Source organism: Palaemon carinicauda, chromosome 28 (assembly GCF_036898095.1).
Source record: "Palaemon carinicauda isolate YSFRI2023 chromosome 28, ASM3689809v2, whole genome shotgun sequence".
NCBI classification, from domain to species: domain Eukaryota; kingdom Metazoa; phylum Arthropoda; class Malacostraca; order Decapoda; family Palaemonidae; genus Palaemon; species Palaemon carinicauda.
Window position 1 is genome coordinate 45,781,059 of NC_090752.1, and position 20,480 is coordinate 45,801,538.

At 40.1% G+C, this 20,480-nt stretch overlaps 1 protein-coding gene across 4 annotated transcripts in view; it reads left to right on the forward strand.

Annotated features, from left to right (window-relative positions):
- LOC137622013 (probable transcriptional regulatory protein Cthe_2075) overlaps positions 1-20,480 on the forward strand; it is a 192,992-nt gene that overhangs the window by 129,702 nt on the left and 42,810 nt on the right. For 3 of the 4 annotated variants that reach the window (XM_068352495.1, XM_068352496.1, XM_068352497.1), the window contains one exon: positions 9,722-9,938. In XM_068352495.1, the coding sequence (XP_068208596.1) occupies positions 9,722-9,938 (217 nt within the window). Of the gene's footprint in view, positions 1-3,095; positions 3,215-9,721; positions 9,939-20,480 lie in introns of those variants that run through there. The other variant, XM_068352498.1, reaches the window with a different exon arrangement.

A 20,480-nucleotide genomic window follows, 5' to 3' on the forward strand; every position in this document is an offset into this window, starting at 1 on the left:
TTATCCAATTCTCTGATATAAAGCTGCGGGACCATTTCCTTATATGAATCTCAAGTTTTTCATTCCTTTCTTCTTTTCTTCAATAGTTTCCTATATTTTTTCCATAATGCTTTTCCTATTCTTTTTTCAGGGGCCTTTCCGCAAATTTCTTATTTCTCCCATTTTCCTTCTATATTTACAACAAATGTCTTCAATGCTGTTACTACAGCATTTTTCATTGAGGTTCTTCAATTGATCTTCAGTTATCTCCCCGATTAATCTCTTTTTTCATCAGAGTTTATTATGTTATGGAACAGCATTATTTTTATAGTCTATCCTGGAAGACACTGGCCATATTCCAGTCTCAGATAAGATGCCCTAGTATGGAGTACTTGAAGGTTGTTCATGTATATTTCTTGTTATTCTGTATTGAAATGTTTCCAGATCTTTCATATCTTTATATATTAGTTCACTCCAGTCGCTACATTAGCAAATATTTTTGGAACAACCACTGTTTCATATAGCCTATTTTCTTTCTCCCTTCCAGTGTAATTTTTCCTATTCTCATATCTATATTTTTTTCAGGTCATGTATAAGACCCTTTGGTTTTTCTTATTGACACTCACTTTTTGTTTCCTTTCTCTGTGTACCACTCTACCATATACTTATATTCCTTAACTACATTTACCCATCAATTCTTCACTTTTGCTTTAATATCCTCTTCTTTTCTTTTCTTTAATTATTATTACACCAGAGTTTTGGGGATTGGTACTGATTGTGAATTTTTTTTTAGGATTTCCAAGCTATGACAGTTACTTATCTCACATTCTACTCTTTCTTTCCTTTCTATGGAAAACATATCATCATCTACAAATATTAGGGATCCAATTTCAAAATTCTTAATCGACGTTATATTTTTTTTCTAATCATGCTGTTCACTTTGTCAGTCACGATACTGCATGGCTTGGGTCCAAACATAGTTCCTTGTCTTACTTGTTCCTCCATGACAGTTAATGACTGCCATATCCTTTTCATTAAATTTCTTCACTACCAGTGCTTCTTTCGATCCTGTCATTGTTTCCACCTGTTTAATACAATCCTTGAGATCTAACTTATTGAAGCACTTTCATGCATCACAAAACCATATGTACGTCGGTCCTCCCATATAAACAAACATTATAGTCGATTGCTGCGTTCAGAGTTAGCAGATGATCTGCTGTCAACCTTCCTTCAGGGAATGCCCCACTCCGGTTTAACTATCCTGCTGTATGAGCCATCCCATCCATAGGGCTGTGTTACGGTTTGCCATAACTGTTTCCATCCACGTCAAGTTACTTTGACATAGACTGTGAGATTTTTCTTTTCATATTTCTTGAATTTCTCTTCCTATTTCCTCCATTTTTACCTTATAAAATAATCTGGTTTTCTATACTTTTTTTTTACCTGCATGGCTGTATTCTTTGTTCCACTCCATGTTTTTGTTCCCCCTATTGCAACTTCACATATCCTTGTTTCCTCCTTATACTGAGATCGTTACTTTACTTCTTAAGTTATTATGGCTAAACTTGTAGGTCTGTCCTCTTTTGCAGATTCCATCTGCATAATCTCTACTTATATTTTGTCCAGGTTTTATATAATTACTTTTATTGTACCATGCGTCTTTCTGCCAATGTCCACATTTTATTCATTTCCATACATGACTTATCTTCTTTGTAAAGTTTGCAATGTGTTTGTTTCTTTGCCACGTCTCTGTAGGCCAAATTTATAATACTGGCAGCGTGTGTGTAGGTTTCTAGATGACTCGTCTATTTTACAGAATCCAATTTTAAAATGCACGCATATTTTGGGGGTCATTCTTTCAGTATATCTAGGAGTCTTGTTCTGACCATTTTATTCCTACTGTTTTTCCACTGTTTTGTTCATTATTTATTATAGTACTTTAACCCTCTTTTGCCTCTATTCTTACTTTACTGGTGGATCTTTTGTCTAACGATCCCTCTGGTTTGTTATTTTCGTTTCTGTCTTACGTTAATAATTCTTTGTTGAAAACCTTCAGATTCTTGATCAAAGACCACCGGTTTCTCATCGCTCGTTTTTTGTTCTGCGAGTTCGCCTAAACAATTTTCTATACTTTCTTTATAGCCTTGACACTCGTCATTAACCCTTTTCATTCCCTCATCTTTCCCCATCGTTAGCTTTGACCGTACTGATTTATTTAACTTGGTTCCTAGTAAGTGCTCGCTCCGAAAAATAAGTTTGCGGCACTCTATCACATAACAGATAGATGCAAAGCTTCTAAGCTTATACATAATACTGTAATTAAGCTTTTATATGTGTACAATACACATTGTTACTGACAATTTTAATCTTTAGTTTTTTTTTATCCCTTTTTACCTTGAAAGTAGTTGGGATAACACCTTGCTATCATCAGTTTTGGCAAGTTATTATGGTCGGTTTGGAGTTTTTAAATTCTTCTTTCATATTCAATATTCATTGCCATACTTATGTATACAACAGATCCATGGTAGGATTTTGCAACATAGCTACGCCTATTTAACGTTTTCAAGTGATTATTCATACCAGAATCTAGATTTCCTCTGCTTCTTTCTTGTTGCTGCTCCTCTCCTTCTTCCAATTTCTCATCGGGAATTATTTTTTTCCCTGAGCAATCAGCGCACAACCGAAATAAACCGTAATATCGTTTCAGTCATTTTGATAGTTCTCAGTAGCGTTTTCTGTTTACGTTTTTCTCCTGTTGCTAATTTCAGGGACTGAAGGAAAGTGATGGATTCCTGAATCCTAAGGAGGGTGGATGTAACCCGGAACCCCACAATATAAACTACCAGTCTCTGAAGAGTATGAGTAACAAAAAATGAATAATAATAATAATAATAATAATAATAATAATAATAATAATAATAATAATAATAATAATAATAATATGACATATGAACAGTTATCAAATATGTGCCAGAGAGGTTTGCAATAGTAAATAGTAATAAAAAGAATTAGAATAGAAATGCAGTTTAATTGACTACGAAAGTAAATTAAAGAAAGGGAAACAAAATCTGATAGAAACGCCTAGTACACCAACTCTTGGTAGATAATCCAAGGTGTGTTTACATTTTGGGGGTAACTATGTTAAAGGTTGTACGTGTAGTGTAATGTGTAAACGCAGAAATATCAAATATAAGCCGAAGGGAAGTATAAAAGTGCCGCAATTATCAAAATGCAGGTTTGTATTTAGTAGCGATCGTTCAATAATGGTTTACAGAGTCTTGCAATATTGAAAAAGATAAGAAAAGCTAAGTATTTAGTCGAGTTCTGCTTACCTGGTAGAATTTAAGACACCGGTAGTCCCAACTATGATCTATATGCTACGCTTATCCATAAATTAGTTTTGGCAGGTAGTTTGTATTTTTTTTGGGGGGATGGGGGTTTTAATGTTTAGTAGGTATAGCTTGGAATTAAGTGAAGTACTGTAGTCAATAACTTAATCTAGCCTAGTTAAGTCAAGAAGTTGGCCCAGGAGTGCCAAGTTATGTAATACCTTGAAAGGATAAGGATTTAGACGAATTGTTATAGATATGTGGACAATCATGGGAAAGTTTGTAGATCAGCAGATAAGGGCCGTCTCTGGCAGAGGAAAGGAAATTTCTCCGCCATTTCACTAAATCAAAGAGAGAATTCCTAATCGTAGGTACTCCTGCTAGCCTTACCTAGTCATTGGCTATAAATTACTGAACTCTTATGTCGTATTGGCTGATAAAGCGTCAGGGTAAATTTCTTGTTTTGAGTAGCTTTGGTAGTGGTAACCTTAGTTATGGCTGCCATATGCAAGGTAATTTGATATAACTTTGTGTTCCAGTCAGAAATTATATGCGTGATGAGCAAGAACACAGCATCCTGTGTCATTTTAAGCAAGGAGCGGGTATGGGGATTGTCTCTCAATGAGTAACAGATACTTCCGCTAGAGTCATTGGGTCCTTTGACTGGCCTGACAGTATTACATTGGATCCTTCTCTCTGGCTACGGCTCATTTTCCCTTTGCCGACACACACGCCGAATAGTCTTCTTTACATATTCTCCTCTCTCTTCATACACCTGACAACACTGAGTTTACTAAACAACTCTTCTTTGCTCAATGGGTTAACTACTGCAATGTAATTGTTCAGTGGCTTCATCCCTCTTGGTAAGGGTAGAAGAGACTCTAGCTATGGTAAGCAGCTCTTCTAGGATAAGGACACTCCCAAATAAAACCGATGTTCTCTAGTCTTGAGCAGTGCCATAGCCACTGTACCACAGTCTTCCACTGTCTTGGGGTAGAGTTCTCTTGCTTGAGGGTACACTTGGGCACACTATCCTGTTATAGTATCTCTCTTCCTCTTGTTTTTTGAAGTTTTAATAATTTATATATGAAAGATTTATTTTAATGTTACTGGTCATAAAATGTTTTATTTTAACTGTTAATTACTTCTCTTGTAGTTTATTTATTTCCTTATTTCCTTTCCTCACTAGGCTATCTTCCCTGTTGAAGTCCTTGGTCATATAGCATCATGCTTTTCCAACTAGAGTTGTAGCTTAACAATTAATAATGATGATAATAAGGACCTAGCAGTAGGGACAGCATCCTAATCTAGGTGTAAAGGGAACATGAGGTTTTGATGTTTGCTAGTGAAGACATGTGGGTAAATATTTACAGGTTATTTTATAGATGCGGTCATCCTATATTCTCTGAGTCCGTTTTAGTAATAAATGTTTGGAAATAGCAAATAACCGATTAAAGAATACCAATTATATTGTGCCTTGTGCATTTTAGACATTATTGCTAGGCCAAGCTACTCATTATTGTTTCTCCCTACCTCTACATATAAAAGCTATGGGCCAAGTTTAAAACTAAGCTTTTGGTTCAAATAAATGAAAGCTACTGGTATTGAAGATTCAAAAGTAAATATGATATACACTTGAAATGCAATGAAACCAGTTGAAATGATAAATTTTTCTTGTCTAATCACCAAAAATCATAATTAGTAAAACTAGATAAGAAATAGGAAAATGTGACAATGATATGTACAAGGATATCTTACATGCTGACTAAACCTAGCCTAATTATGGTGCTGTATTCTGCCTGAGGCATAACCTTGCATACACATATTGCTTACCTTAAGTTTGGGAGGTTGGTAGTTTATTGTTACCACTAGGTGTATTTTAAGTTTTTGGAAGGTTGATATTAATGTAAATACAGATTTGCTTAAAAAAGTTTAAAGAATTCTTTTGCCGTCTTTGGTCTGGTCGAGATTTGCACTGGTAGATGAAGATGTTTTTGTATTTCTAATGGATTTCGTTGTAACTGTTTGTCTTTTTTCGGGTACTTTCTCAGTAGAGTTTGTTTATGTGTGTGGTTTCAAAATTTTTCCTTTAATGCAGTCACAGATCCAAATACAGCCCAATTTTCTCTCATAAGAAACTACTCGAGCATACTTTTCTATCTTATTTCATTTCCTCTTGTTATTTTTTTATTTTTTGTTGTTTATATATGGAAGATCTATTTTAAGGTTGTTGCTGTTCTTAAAATATTTTATTTGTTCCAGTGCAACATACAAACCTTTCTCTTTTTACTGTGGAGTATTTATTTTGGTGAAGCTAAAACTAGCCTATAAGCTTTTCTTACAGGGTATAATTATCCAACTCTTTTGGCGGAGAAGGAGTGGGGTAGCTTAGCCCCCCGTTCTCACCAGCAGTAGCGACCAACCGTCGCTTTGATCTCACCATTCCAACTCTGCTCGAATGGCTTCCCCTGAGGGTCGGTCGAGTGCGAGTGGCGCACACGTAACTCTGGGACAACATTGCGTTAAGACTCCCTCCACAGCTTCCCCAGAGGGGCACTGGAAGGATCCTCAACACGGGAGTCTCTCAGACGACGCTGTTCATTTGTAGTGAACTTCCTTGGGGCTGATAGGTCTTCTGTCAAAGGAAAAGCTGCAAGAAGTCTTACAATTCGGTGTGCATACACACTCAAGCGCCGACACTTCATCTCCTGCCCACCCCGATGTTCTCCAAGCTTCGGCAGGAGGACGGGAGAAGTTAAGGATGAGCACTCCCCGGAGTGACTTATCAGAATGATACGTAAATTGAGAAAATATACAATTTGCTCTATGTACTTGCCCCCAAATGATAACACTTGGTATGATGATTTAGTAGAGGTGATTCAACAACTCCCTCAATGGTTTCTTTTACTTGGAGATTTGAATGGTAGACATCCTTTGTGGGGTGATGTTTTAGCAAACATAATGGGTAATATTATATCGTCAATTGTGGAAAATGAGGTTGTCGGACTCTTTAATACAGGACAGCTCACACACTTTTGTGTCCAGACAGGTACCTTGTCATGCATTGATCTATCAATCGCAAGCTCTAATTGCCTTTTTGATTTTGATTGGAGGACATTAGATGATCGGCATACTAGTGATCATGTGCCAATCATTATAAAATCTAACAATGATCCACCTTTACAGAGATCGCCACGATGGAGTGTTGAGCTAAGTGAAATTGAAGGGAATGCAGAAGTTTAAAAGTGTTGATGATGCCATAGACTTACTGAATAGAACTCTTCATACAGCAGGAGTCAATTCCCAAAACAACAGGGTTATTCAAATGATGACCAGTCCCCTGGTGGTCTTCAGAACTAACTGCCCTGCACAGAGGCACAAAAAAGTCTGACTCGATTGCGCAGATGCCGTATGAGGAGAATTCAATTATATACAAGAAATGTAGAGCACAGTTTCATCATGCCACGAAAGAAGCTAGGTGCCAGTCTTGGGTGTCTTTTGTTTCCTCCATTAACAGTAGAACACCACCATCTTCTGTGTGGAGGAAATTAAAAAAGATATCAGGGAAATTCACCTCCAACTCACCACCAGGGTTGAAGGTGACTGATCAGTATGTGACTGGAGCAACTGAGGTGGGTATGGGGTAGCATGTATGATTGATGCTAAAGATTCCTATTTATCTTGGAGAAATCTTACCTAGGCAGTCACATTTCCAGTATCATAAGCACATAGGTTGCTCGGGCCGCTATCCGTGCGTTGCACGAAGTTTTAGCGAGGTGTCAGGGTTCTCCTCAGTTACGTGCCAAGCCCGTATGAGGAAGACCCGGGTTAAAGGCCAAGCCAGTTGGTCCGGACCTGCACCCTCCTGATGGGTAAGTCATCCCTATAAATAGCGTAAGATTTGTATGGAGTGTTGGAAAAAATGACAAATTTTAAAATAATTTGTATTCCTAACAATACAAACCAAATTATCCCACCATCACCTATCCCCCTAGAATGTCCTGCCTGCAATCAAAAGTGGTTTAGACACACTAGTTTGTGAGTGAATAGGATAGCTGGGAACCTCCAATACCCCTCACTATCTCTGCTAACTAGTGGGTTTGGTAGTTGCCACCTCGCTTGAAAGTCTTTATGGCTAGTCTTTCAGCTTCGCCAAAAGTAAATCCCTATAAATAGCTACAGGTTTGTATCGTTAGGAAAAATACAAATTACTTTCAAATGTGTAATTTTTTCAGTTTTTCTTTCATAGGAGGGTTAAGGTTGTTAATAATTGCTGACTTGAACGTTTATGTCAGTGGTTCTGTTATTATGTATTACACAACTGCGTGCAACATACTTGGTATCCTTTGATTTTCACACAAGATTTGGTCATGCAGTATAATGTAATATTAACCATGATTAAATGATGTGCAAAGAGTCTTTTAATGTAATTTATTTGCCTTCAATTCCAATATATATTACTGTATTATTCTTTTACTGAATTTCTGTATTTTTTTCCTTGATGATGCATTGTGATGCAAAGAAAATTCTACTAATAGGCTGCAAACAACAAAAGCTAAGATGTTATTAAGGACAGGTGTTTGCAGAGTCCTTTCAGCCCTTACCCTTAGTTACATTCTCTTTTTAGTCTTTTACTATATTTCCATTCTTACTTTTCTTTTATGTTGCTGTCTGGCCTTTGATCTTCTCCTTACTTTTTAGTTTTTTACTATATTTCTACTCTTTTCTTTTATGTTGCTGTCTAGCCTCCGAGATTTTTCCCTAGTTGCATATGGGCACTGAATGGCCTTCCAGGCCCAGTGCCAGGTCGTCTGGCCCAAATTCATAAATCCAGTCCAAGTACTGCACTATACATAATGTATTATAATACTGTATGGGAGTGAATTTTTATTCTATTTTACCTTTAGAATGTTTGATATTAAAGTAGCCTTTTAACTGCAAACATTTTTCCATTCATTTTAATTTCCTTTTTAAGATCTATTAGTCCAAAACTATGGGTTTTCCTTCTCAAAAGAAGGATTTTCTGACAATTGTCCCATTATGTTGTACAATATTAATGATAGGATAAAATGAAAAAAAAGAAATAATTGTAGATAAAATTAAGATCACTGAATTTAGTAAAAGGTCAGATACAAGCATAAAATGTATTTTTTTTTTTAATTTATTGCTGCCTTCTGTAGTTTGAACAATAATCTCATTATCTGTAAATTTTTTGTAGTTGAAAAATGATCTTTACCTAACTATTGCCTGTTTGTTTGTTGACGATCCTTTCAATAAAACAAAAAGCCAACAAAATACTTTGAGATCTTATAAATTGAGGTAGTCAGGGCATATGATGATGAAAGGTGAGGAGTAGGTGTTGAGTGAAGTATTTATGGAAGTAGCTTTATGAAGACTTGACTAGATAGGAATTCAGGCCAGAAAAGGCACAGCATCTAAGATTAATTACAAATCATTACAATGTTTTTATATTTACATTAATATTTAATACAAAAAAATAAGCATTTTCCAAAGGTCCTATAACATAAAATAGATATAATCCTTTTTTATGTCTAACCATATCCAAGGAAAGTATTGATTTTAAAACATTTATGATGAAATCAGACTTTGTTTTGGAGGTAAAGGGATGGCATTAGAACTTGTGAGCTTTTGGATATAGTAATTTCAGGTAATATCATACATACATATACCAAGGCACTTCCCCCAATTTTGGGGGGTAGCCGACATCAAACAAATGAAACAAAAGAGGGGGCCTCTCCTCTCTACGTTCCTCCCAGCCTGACAAGGGACTCAACCGAGTTCGGCTTGTACTGCTAGGGTGCCACAGCCCACCCTCCCTCGTTATCCACCACAGATGAAGCTTTATAATGCTGAATCCCCTACTGCTGCTACCTCTGTGGTCATCCAAGGCACCGGAGGAAGCAGCAGGGCCTACCGGAAATGCGTCACAATTACTCTCCATTCATTCCTATTTCTAGCACGCTCTCTTGCCTCTCTCACATCTATCCTCCTATCACCCAGAGCTTTCTTCACTCCATCTATCCCCCCAAACCTTGGCCTTCCTCTTGTACTTCTCGCATCAACTCTTGCATTCATCACCTTCTTTAGCAGACAGCCATTTTCCATTCTCTCAACATGGCCAAACCACCTAAACACATTCATATCCACTCTAGCTGCTAACTCACTTCTTACACCTGTTCTCACCCTCATATTATACGTAGATGACAAAGCCTCTGTTTTTGGAATTTCTGATCTATAGTAAAGAACAAACTGCTGTAGTATATTGACACCTAATTTTAGCTTATTTTGTTTTTAACAGCAAATTAAATTCTAACTATCATGAATTATATACTGGTACTTGCTGCATTGTATAGTTACTGTATTCACTTTAATTTTAATAAATTTTCTTGCAGGTCTACAGGCTCCCCTCAGTTGGCTTCCAAATGAAGTGTCTTTATGGTAAAAGTTTGCTTTTTGGTACTCTTCCAGCATCTTCTTGTTCTTATGTCATGAGAGGCATGGCTGGACATTCAAAGTGGTCCAACATTAAACATATTAAGGCTGCCAACGATGCGCAAAAGCAGAAAGTATTCACAAAATTTTCTCGATTGATGAGATTTGCAATAAAAGGTAGGTGTAGGATTATTTGATTGAAATAAGTTTAAAGTAGATTACAGTACTAGTGTTCTAGTGAAACCCCATCCACAGTAATGGAGTGGGCTTAATTTTGCATGTAGAGACCTATACTGTTTAAAATGATAGTGCAGAAATGACAGAAGTAAAGGGTGGTGTATAGTATGTTAGTGTTTTGAGGGATATATGGCATATACTATTGTAGGGCCAACTTTGTTGATGGTTTTGATATTTCCAAAGGAGAAACACACACCACTTCTTCAAATTCTTTGTAGAAACGACTAGTGTCGAAGCCCTTTATTTCTTACTAATTCCCAAGGGGAATCATTAACCTAAAGTCAAATCCTATGTCCTGTACAGATTATCCTCCTTTCAGAGTCTAGTGACCAAGGAATGACCACTCCTATTGTCTTGGAAAGGCTCGCTGATGTAACAGTTTATTTTACCTTTACAGTATTCAGATATTCATCATATAGTGTTTGATAAGTACAGTAATATATACCATAGCAGTATTTTTAGCATTAGAATTCCGAGTTATGAAACAGTTCGTTTTATTCTTCAATTAACTTGATTATTAACATGTGCTTGAGTGCCAACTATATTTTCATCCGCGAGTCCCCACATTTACTATGAGGGACTCTTATTTTATAAATTTTAACCATTCTTAATAGATTAGCAAAGGAATTATTGCTTCTTAACTGACAGATGCGGATTCCAACTCTTGACCTGAGAATCAAGATTATAGATGCATGCCACATTTCTCAGTATTCTATAAGTTTTATTCCAGCTATGACCAAAATGTGCAATGATCTTCCTAATTGGGCACTTGAATCAGTGGAACTTCAGAAGTTCAAACTTGCAGCAATTTTTTTTTATGTTGAACATGCTGACATAAGTCTCTCTTCTTAGTTTATATATGACAGAGATCTATTTCAATATCATTGCCGATCTTAAGATATTTTATGTTCAATATTAATTACTTCTCATGTAGTTTATTTATTTCCTTTCCTCACCGAGATATTTTTCCCATGTTGGAGCCCTTGGGCTTTTGGCATCCTAATAATAATAATGATAGGATATTGAAAAACTTTTTAAAATATTGATAATTAACAACTTTATACATCAGTTTTGTAATATAGCGACCTATATTTCATAAAAATTTTTCTTAGAATAGAAGTTTGGCAATGCACATAAATAAATATTGTCCCACCAAACCCCTCATGAAGGCCTTGTTTGAGTATATGGTGGTACAAGAGGAATTTGAGCTATACATGGGATTTAGGGGGATGATTAATTTAGATGTAATGAAATTACAGTTAGTAGATGTCGCTGTTAATTTTATTGCAATGTGAGAATACTGTATGATATAGACAAATATTACAATGAGTAGCAGAAGACCAATGGCGTGTCTTGACTATATTAGAAAATGAAAAGTAAAAAATAGGCAACGACTAAAAGTACAAGAATCAGTTTATTTTACAGTACAATACAATTTGATATTGATTCTCTTTATAATGAGAAATTGAAAGACTAAATTCCTCTGATAATTATTAGTTGCTGGTATTATAGTTAGGAAACAAATGATACTTTAGTTTTTTGCATCACTAACACACTGTACTTTACTTGAATAATTTTATTAATTTTAGATATAATACTGTCCAGTATTTTCATCCATCCAAATTTTTTAACTTTGCTAAAAAATTACATGGAGTGTTACATTTATTTCCTAAAATAGATTTTGAAGCAAAGGGAAAAATCTATTTTTGGGTGAGATGGCCATGTCGTCCTGATGGAAGCTTCCTATAGACAGCTTTCTAAGGGATATTTGGCTACAGTGATACTCCCAGAGAATTGACCATAGGTCTCCAGAATTCTAACTCCTGGAGCGAGTATCCTTAAAATTTTTCTTAAGGATATCGCATAATATCAGGGGACGTATATCTTGATACGACACATGGCAATCTTCACCCCGAATAGCGTTTTCGCTCTGAGGGGGAAGAGTGGCGAAATTGAAGGGGAGCCGTTATCAAGGTTACCCTTCCTCCCCTACTATTACAGGGCTCCAAGGTGGCTTTCATTCCTTGTAGCATTGAGCATTGTGCCACAGATATAGTAGTTTCGGCAGGGATTATTACCTAAGCTTTTTCTTCGAAAAGGAGGGTGGGTCCATCAGGATGACATGGCCATCTCACCCAAAAATAGATTTTCGCTTTGCTTCAAAATCCGTTTTTTGGGCTCAAGCCATGTCGTCCTGATGGAAGCTTACCAGAGAATTACTTGAAAGTACTGTATCTGTGGGTTTGTATAAGTGCCTCAACCTTGGGTCAGCTTCTATATGGTCATCCAGACAGCTGAAATATATGACGATATGTCATTACCACTAATCATGGAACAATGTTAGGGCTTCCTGCCCCCTGCAGGGAAGTGTCATACTAGACGATAGAAGCTCAAGGTTTGTATTCGTGTAGGAACAAATATAAGTATCAACCAGATCTTTTTGTTCATATGAATCAGTACCTTAAGTATGAGTTTACTTAGGAAAATAAGTAAAAGGACTCCAGCTAAGTTTTATTTTAGTTACTTTTGGGGTGAAATAAGACCCAATTACACTTTAATCATTTATTAAGTTAATAATTAAATGGAACAACAGGTGTAATATAATATGTAAAGGAATTATACATTCAACATATATAGACAAATGTTTTTCTACCTGAAAGGGAAGAAAAGGATTAAATGCCACTCACAACAGTTGAAAAAATTATTAAGATAATTTTAATGTAAATGTTGGATAACTATCAACACTGTGTACAAGTGTACATGGCACTAGTGTCATTGGTATAATTCTGCACCTAAAAGAGAACAGTCCTAGTGTCACCAGGGTGACACACTATAAAAGGGTATTGCACTGGAAGGTGCCAACACCTTTTCACCCAAATTAATAAGTCCCAATCAATTCACTGTTCATCGCAGCACTAGACGACAGGTTTCACCACACTACCTGCTGCCACCACAAAATGTTTGAGTTCGTGCACTTGCTTCGCATAATGTTTGTAAAACACTCTGGAGGATTTCCAACCAGTGTATGAGCGGAGACGCTCAAAGTCCATATACTGAAAGAAGTTCAGTGAGGAAGAAATTTTTCTCGGATCATGACCTGTGGGTGTACTATCAGGATCCGCTCTGCGAATGAAGTAGGTGAGCTTCGCCCTCAGTTGTTTTAGGGATAAGTTCGATCCTGAGGTTTTGCCTTTGAAGAGCTGTCCTCCCCTGAAGTCTGAAGTTCTTCGAAGATAGACCTTTAGACACACTACTGGGCATAGAGGGACATCTTCCTTCAGAGGGCAGATTCTCCAGGGACCCCACATTTTGGTGGGTAGCTCGTTTTTGGCGAGAAAGGTAGGATCACGAAAGAGATTCGGTTCTCCCGCTTCCGTGAACTGAATATGGCCCTCATCTCTTGATAGGGCTACTATTTCACTAACTCTAGCCCCTGAGGCTATAGCGAACAGGAAAATAACTTTTTGTGTTAGATCCTTAAGAGAACAATCCTTATTGTTCAAGGCTGAAGCATAGTGTAAGACTTTGTCCAGAGACCATGAAATGGGCTTCGGAGGGGCTGCAGGTTTAAGTCTAGCGCATGCCTTCGGAATTTTGTTGAAGATTTTGTTCGCCAGGTCCACCTGGAAGGCGTATAGAAGAGGTCTAGTCAAGACTGACTTACACGTAGTTATCATGGTGGCAGCCAAGCCTTGCTCGTGAAGGTGGATAAAGAAGGACAGGCAGAAATCTATTGAGATATCTTTCGGCCTTTTTGGTTTTACGAAAGCAACCCACTTTTTCCAAGACGATTCGTATTGTCTTGTGGTTGACTTTGACTTGTAGTCTTCCAGGAAGTCTATACTGCCTTTTGAGATCCAAAATCTTTTCTTTACTGCCAAGGCGAAAAAATCATGAGATGAATGTTTTGGGTTCTCTGTGATGAAGCTAAGACAGTCGACTTCTGAACCAGTTGAGATAGAGCTGGGTTCGGTAGAGGGACCAGCCTCAGCTTCAGTTCCATCACCAGAGGGAACCAATTGCTCTTGGGCCACTTGGGGGCCACTAGTGCTGCAGTTCCCTTGAAGGATCTCTGCTTGTTGAGGACCTTCAGCAGGAGATTGGTTGGAGGGAACAGGTAGATCCGGGTCCATTTGTTCCAATTGAGGGACATGGCGTCCGTCGCCTCTGCCAGAGGACCCTCGTATGGGGCTCCATATCGAGGTAGTTTCTTGCTGTCGCTCGTCGCGAAAAGGTTGATCTGCAGTTCTGGGACTTTTTCCAAGATGAAGGAGAATGAGTCTGCGTCTAGGGACCATTCTGACTCTATCGGCTTTAGCCTGGATAGAGCGTCCGCTGTCACATTGTGGAACCCTTGTAGGTGAACTGCCAATAAATGCCATCTCTTCTTTTTTGTTAAACGAAAGATGGCTAACATCATATGGTTGATGTGGGGCGATCTCGAGCCTTGGTACAGACATCTCACTATCACTTCGCTGTCCAAGACCAGCCTGATGTGGGCTGATCTGTGAGGGGATAGTTTCTTCAGCATCAAGAGGACTGCCATGGCCTCCAGAATATTGATGTGAAAGGTCTTGAACAAGGATGACCAAGTCCCTTGGACTTTCCTTTGATGGGAGTGACCTCCCCATCCTTCCGTCGAGGCATCCATGTGGATGGTCACCGATGGGGATGGTGGTTGTAAGGGAATGGTCCTCGTTAGGCTCTTGATCTTCGACCACGGCTTGAGAAGTGATCGTAATAAGGTCGGTACCGGTCTTTGTAGATCTCTTCGAGCGTTTGATACGTATCTTCTCCAGACTCCTGACGCATCTTTCAGCTGTGCTCTTAGCACTGGGTCTGTTACTGCTGCAAACTGGAGAGAGCCCAGTACTCTTTCCTGTTGGCGTCTTGAGATCCTGTCGGATTTCAGTAGTCTCTTGACAGAACCCGCGATCTCTCTCGTCTTTTTTGGTGCAATGGAGAGGCGGTGTGACTTTCAAGTTCCAATGGATTCCCAGCCATTGAAACTCCTGAGCTGGGGAGAGGCGAGACTTCTTGAAGTTGATCTTGAATCCCAGATGTTCCAGGAACTGGATCACTTTCTTGGATGCTTGCAGACAAGCAGTCTTGGATGCTGCCCACACCAGGCAGTCGTCCAGGTACGCTGCCACCTGAACACCTTCTAGGCGTAGTTGTTGTACGACTGCGTCCGCAAGTTTCGTGAAGATCCTTGGGGCTATGTTTTGTCCGAAGGGAATGTCTCTGAAGACATACTTTGTCTTCTGTAACTTGAATCCTAGGTAGGAGGAGAGGGGATGGCTGACTGGGAGGTGCCAGTAAGCATCTGCCAGGTCTATTGAGACTGTGTACGCCCCTTTTGGTAACAGGGTCCTTATGTGTTGAAGGGTCAACATCCTGAACTTGTTGTTCTCGATGAATTTGTTGAGTGGCGACAAGTCCAGAATGACTCTGAGTTTGTCCGAGTCCTTCTTGATAATACAAAACAGCCTTCCCTGGAATTTGATGGACTTTGCTTTCCCTATAACCTTTTTGCTCAAGAGTATTAGGTATATTCTTCCAGTAAGGGGGTGGAGTGTTGGAAGAATTGAGAAAATGAAGGTGGAGACCTGTTCCATTTCCATCCTAGTCCCTTTTTGATTAGGCTGTGGGACCAGGGATTGAAGGTCCAATGATCTCGAAAGTGTTGGAGTCTCCCTCCTACCTGTAGCATTTCATTGCTTAGGCGGTCCAGAGGGCTTGCCACCTTGACTGCGTCCTCACCTGCCTCGTGAGGGGTGTCTTGAGGAGCCCCGTTAAGAACCTCTTCCTTTCGGACGAAAGGTAGTAGTTTGCCTCTCAAACCCTGGGTTGAAAGCTGGTGACTGGGTAACCACTGTTGAGACACTACTTGGAAAGTGGTCTGTGGCTGAGCGACCACTTGGGGCATCGCGGTCATGGTGACTGTGGGATGTTGCTGATAAGGCCGAGAAGGTAGTCTTGGCTTCTTTGACTTCCGTTTTGGTTGGGGACCAGCATCCGGGGAAGACTTTCTCTTTGAGGAGATGCCCCACTTTTGGAGAAGGTTCCTATTCTCCGTGGCGGCTTTCTCAACTTCAGTACCTCTTGGACTGCTTCTTTTGGGAAGAGGTCCTTACCCCAGATGCTGGAAGAAATCAGCTTCCTGGATTCGTGTTTCACTGTCGTGGCAGCGAACACGAACTCCCTACAGGCTCTCCTAGCCTTCATGAAGGCGTACAGGTCCTTCACTAGGGTGGCCATATGCATCTTGGACAGGACTGTGAGCATGTCTGGGGTGCTGTTGTGGCCTGCACACATCTCTATGCAGTTCTGGAGGGACAGGGAGGCGGCTAGCCTCTCTTTTGTCTCTTGCTCCCTTCGCAAGAGAAAGTCCGACAGCTTAGGGAGGTTCTCGCTGAACTGCTGTCCCACGATATCTGCATCTAGCTTTCCTACTGAGAAGGTTAGGTGGACCTCCTTTCATTCCTTCTCATCCGTGGGCAGGGCTAAAGACAATGGCCTACACTCCTCTAGTGTAGGGCATGGTTTGCCTGCCTCAACTGCCTTGGCAACAGTCTGGAATGCCTTCGACGTAAAGGGGAAGGCTCTCGAAGCAGGAGCAAGAAAGGTAGGGTGTTTCTTTCTCAATGCAGAAACTCGTGAGTTGGTATAACCTGCCTTCTTCAGGCTACTCGTCAAGAGAGCCTGTGCTTTGTCGTGGTCGAATACCCTGACCTCCTTCGGTTCCGTCTCCTCTTTTGACGCTGGTTCATGCTTCAGTCGAATGAAGCAATCGGTAGGCGTTAAAGTTCGGCCAGAACTGAATGTCATCCAGGGGGACGGCTCCCATCTTCTCTGAGATGTAGAGCTTGCCGTTGGTAATAGGCATGAACTCTGCATACCTCCAGGTAGGTCTCGGAGCAGGATGGCAGGTCTTGCACTCTGGGTTGCTTGTAAGACCCTTGGGAGGCGGCGGTCCGAGTCGCTTCACAGAGCTCTCTTGTGATCTTCGCTTCCCTTGCTTTGCTCTCCTTGCAAAGATTCTTCATTAGGGTGGTAATATGGGCCAAAACTGCCTGACCCATGGCGTCCTATGGAGGGGTAATAGCCGAAGACGTAGATGGTGTCGGTTCTGGTGCCAGCACGGGCGGAAGGGGCTCCTCCGCTTCTGACGAATCGACGTCTTCTTCTCCTCCGGGAGGTAGAGTAGACTCTTCCTCGGGATCGTCCCTAAGATCCTTCTCTGTGTCTGTGGACACTTCAGACATCCTTTCCTCCTGGTGGATGTCCATGCCTTGCATCACCTCACTGACTTCCGTATCAACTGCGATCTGGACGCAGGGAGGCCCGGGTCGTGTCTGGGGCACGACAGCATCAGTACCAGCTTTTGGGAACAGCATTTGGAAAGTACGGTCCCGGAGAGTTCTTCTGGAACCCTTGTACCCATTTGCGAAGCTTCTTGCGTGCTGCATCCCTCGACTCCGCTGACTTGGGGTTGCCGAAACCCTCGGCCACCAAGGCCGAGCAGACGTTGCAGTTCTTTGGGTCCCAATACCGCAGGGTTTCGGTGGTAACAACGCTGGCGGCATGAGACCTGCACATAGTGTGACCACAAAAGTTCCTAATTTTGTGTTTACAGTACATCACCTCACACTTCATTTTTTGCTCCTCCTGTAAAGAAAGGAAATTGAAATGAGTATGCGGTAATTTATCATACTTGATAAATAATTTTCATGCAATAAATGTTTTGGTATCTTAACTATTATAACTTAGGATAGTAAGCTAGAAAGGAAATAGGAAAGACTCATACTTGTGTCTCCTGTCCAGCCAATTGCTTTGACCTCCCCCAATATTAATATTTGAATTTCCTTATTAAAGGAAAATCAAAGGAGAAGGGTTCTAATCTCTAGTGTTAGAATTAGTATATACTAGCACTAACCCTTTCATAAAAGTATTAGTTTTTAGTACAACAAATAAGGGTGTTGGTATTATTATTCCTACTGCCTTCCTCCAGAATGAGGGTTCAGATGGAAGGGGGGAATGAATCATTCTAGCTTCCATCCAGCCACAAGATCTGCTGCCGGCAACTGCCAGTTCAGGGATGTGGATGGCAGTCCAAGGGAGGACTGAAGAACACTCAAAGACTAAAGGGTCTCCTACCGGCAGCCGTCATGGCCGGCACAACCTTTCCCGGAGCCTTGCGTCCGTAGGGGAAAGTCGGAGCGGTTATCAAGCCGCCTATGTAGGAGCCTGACCGGCGCCTCGTTCTACCCGGAACGCGTGGAGATTGGACACCGGCCACAGACATGCGATGGCTAGGCTATTGCTAAAGGACAGAGAGGGGGAGGGAAAGGGTCTTGTATGTTGTGTCGGGAGAAGGCGGCAGGATTGCCAGCCATCTCCAAACAGAATTTGAAACCTTGTTTCAATATCGGTGCCATCCTGGGCGGCAGAAGAATGTCAATTCTTCACCCAAGGGTCTGCCGAAACAAGACTGGTCTTCTAGACCGCAAGGGAGAAGGTGGCAGCATCGTACTACCACTTCAGATGCGGACTAGGGAAGCTAGGCTTCCTATGTCTACAACTGTAAGCCGGCAGGGGAGTGACTACTCACCCGGCAACCAGGCTGTCGGCATAAAAGCTGAATACTCTGAGTTACTGTCGTAAAACCAAGCCGGGATACTCGCCGGCAAGGGGGGAAGACAGAAAACACTAGCCTAGTCAAGCCGAAGTGTACTACTCTATGGCAAGACCAAGATAGGGTTGTCGCCTAATGGCGGCACTCAGAGGGAAGGAGGGTTTCCCCTTAAATCTCCGAAGGAGACGAGTATCGAATCATATAATTAATTCTAGGAGATATGCTATCTCCTGTTGAATTGATAAAACGGTACGCGAGGGTAAACGTGGATAATGTATGAACGTATACTAAAGCGCATAGGCTAGGTTAGCCTAGCGCAGGGCAAGATCTCGGCTACCTATATCACCGAGACTCTAACGTATACGATCGACACATTTAGAAAGAGGAAAATTATTTGCATGATCTTATCTTCACTAGTAATTTATAATTTTGCCTAAATAGCTATAATACCGTTAAGGTTGCTCTGCTGACTAAATAAAGCATGCATGATGAACGACAGCGACTAAAATGGCGCCTCCGGTGACCGGCTATGCTCCAATAAACACATTAAATTTATGCTAATTTGATTGTGAGAAGAGAGCTAAAAATTATACACAGAAAAGATTAAATACCCAACTTTCCAGAGGTAGAAGATGCTGGAGAATGCATAATAAATCCTCAAAAATAGCGATCTAGAACACTAGATAAGCAGGGAGAAACACCGTGCGAAAGCGCTACTGAAATAGGAATGCGCGCCATCTTGGAGCCCTGTAATAATAGGGGAGGAAGGGTAACCTTGATAACGGCCCCCCTTCAATTTCGCCACTCTTCCCCCTCAGAGCGAAAACGCTATTCGGGGTGAAGATTGCCATGTGTCGTATCAAGATATACGTCCCCTGATATTATGCGATATCCTTAAGAAAAATTTTAAGGATACTCTCTCCAGGAGTTAGAATTCTGGAGACCTATGGTCAATTCTCTGGGTGTATCACTGTAGCCAAATATCCCTTAGAAAGCTGTCTATAGGAAGCTTCCATCCGGACGACATGGCTTGAGCCCAAAAAATTGGTTGTAATAAATTGAGAGCTTTAAACTATTTTCAAGAGCAGTCATATTTATACAGTAAACAGTCTTCTTATCAAATACTGTATTTTAAAGATCTGGCTTCCGATTAGTAGTAAAGGTCCTATAGAATATTCTGCACCTGAATATCCCACATCTCATTGTAATAAAACAGAATTTATAGGCTAAAGTACACTTCACTTTACTAATGCAAAATGCATCACATCTAAAAATATTCCATAGCAAAGAAATCTTTTAAGGTAAGAATTCACTTTACAGTATATCAGCAATGAATTTTTAGCTTGTGTAATTGAAAGCTGTGTGAACTACCTATTTTGTAGAATATCAACATCTACATTTTATTCATATGCTTTGACGTCATACTGGACAGTATTGTAAAGTAAAGTACTAGGAAGTATTTGTCCTCATTTATAGTACTGTATAGTACTTTAAGACTTTGGAATAGTTTTTCAAGCAATTTTATTATTATGGATGCTCATAAGTTTACAAAGGCTGTAATGGTAGTTCAAAGGTATGAGCAGTATTGAAATCCTTTTTCTTTTATTTTAACTTCCTGTGTATATTCTTTTATAAGCAAGAAAATATTAGTTTTTCCTACGCAAGTATAAATCCTCATTTACTGTATATGAGTTAGCTTTGTAATTGTTTTGTTACAACCAAATTGAAAAAATATCATGTGTCTGGCAACGTTGTATGGTTGAATCATGTTCTCACCCGCATTGGGTGCTGGGTGCGTGGGAGCTTGCAGCTTTGTTACTACAGTACTTTGCTCTTGGTTGTTT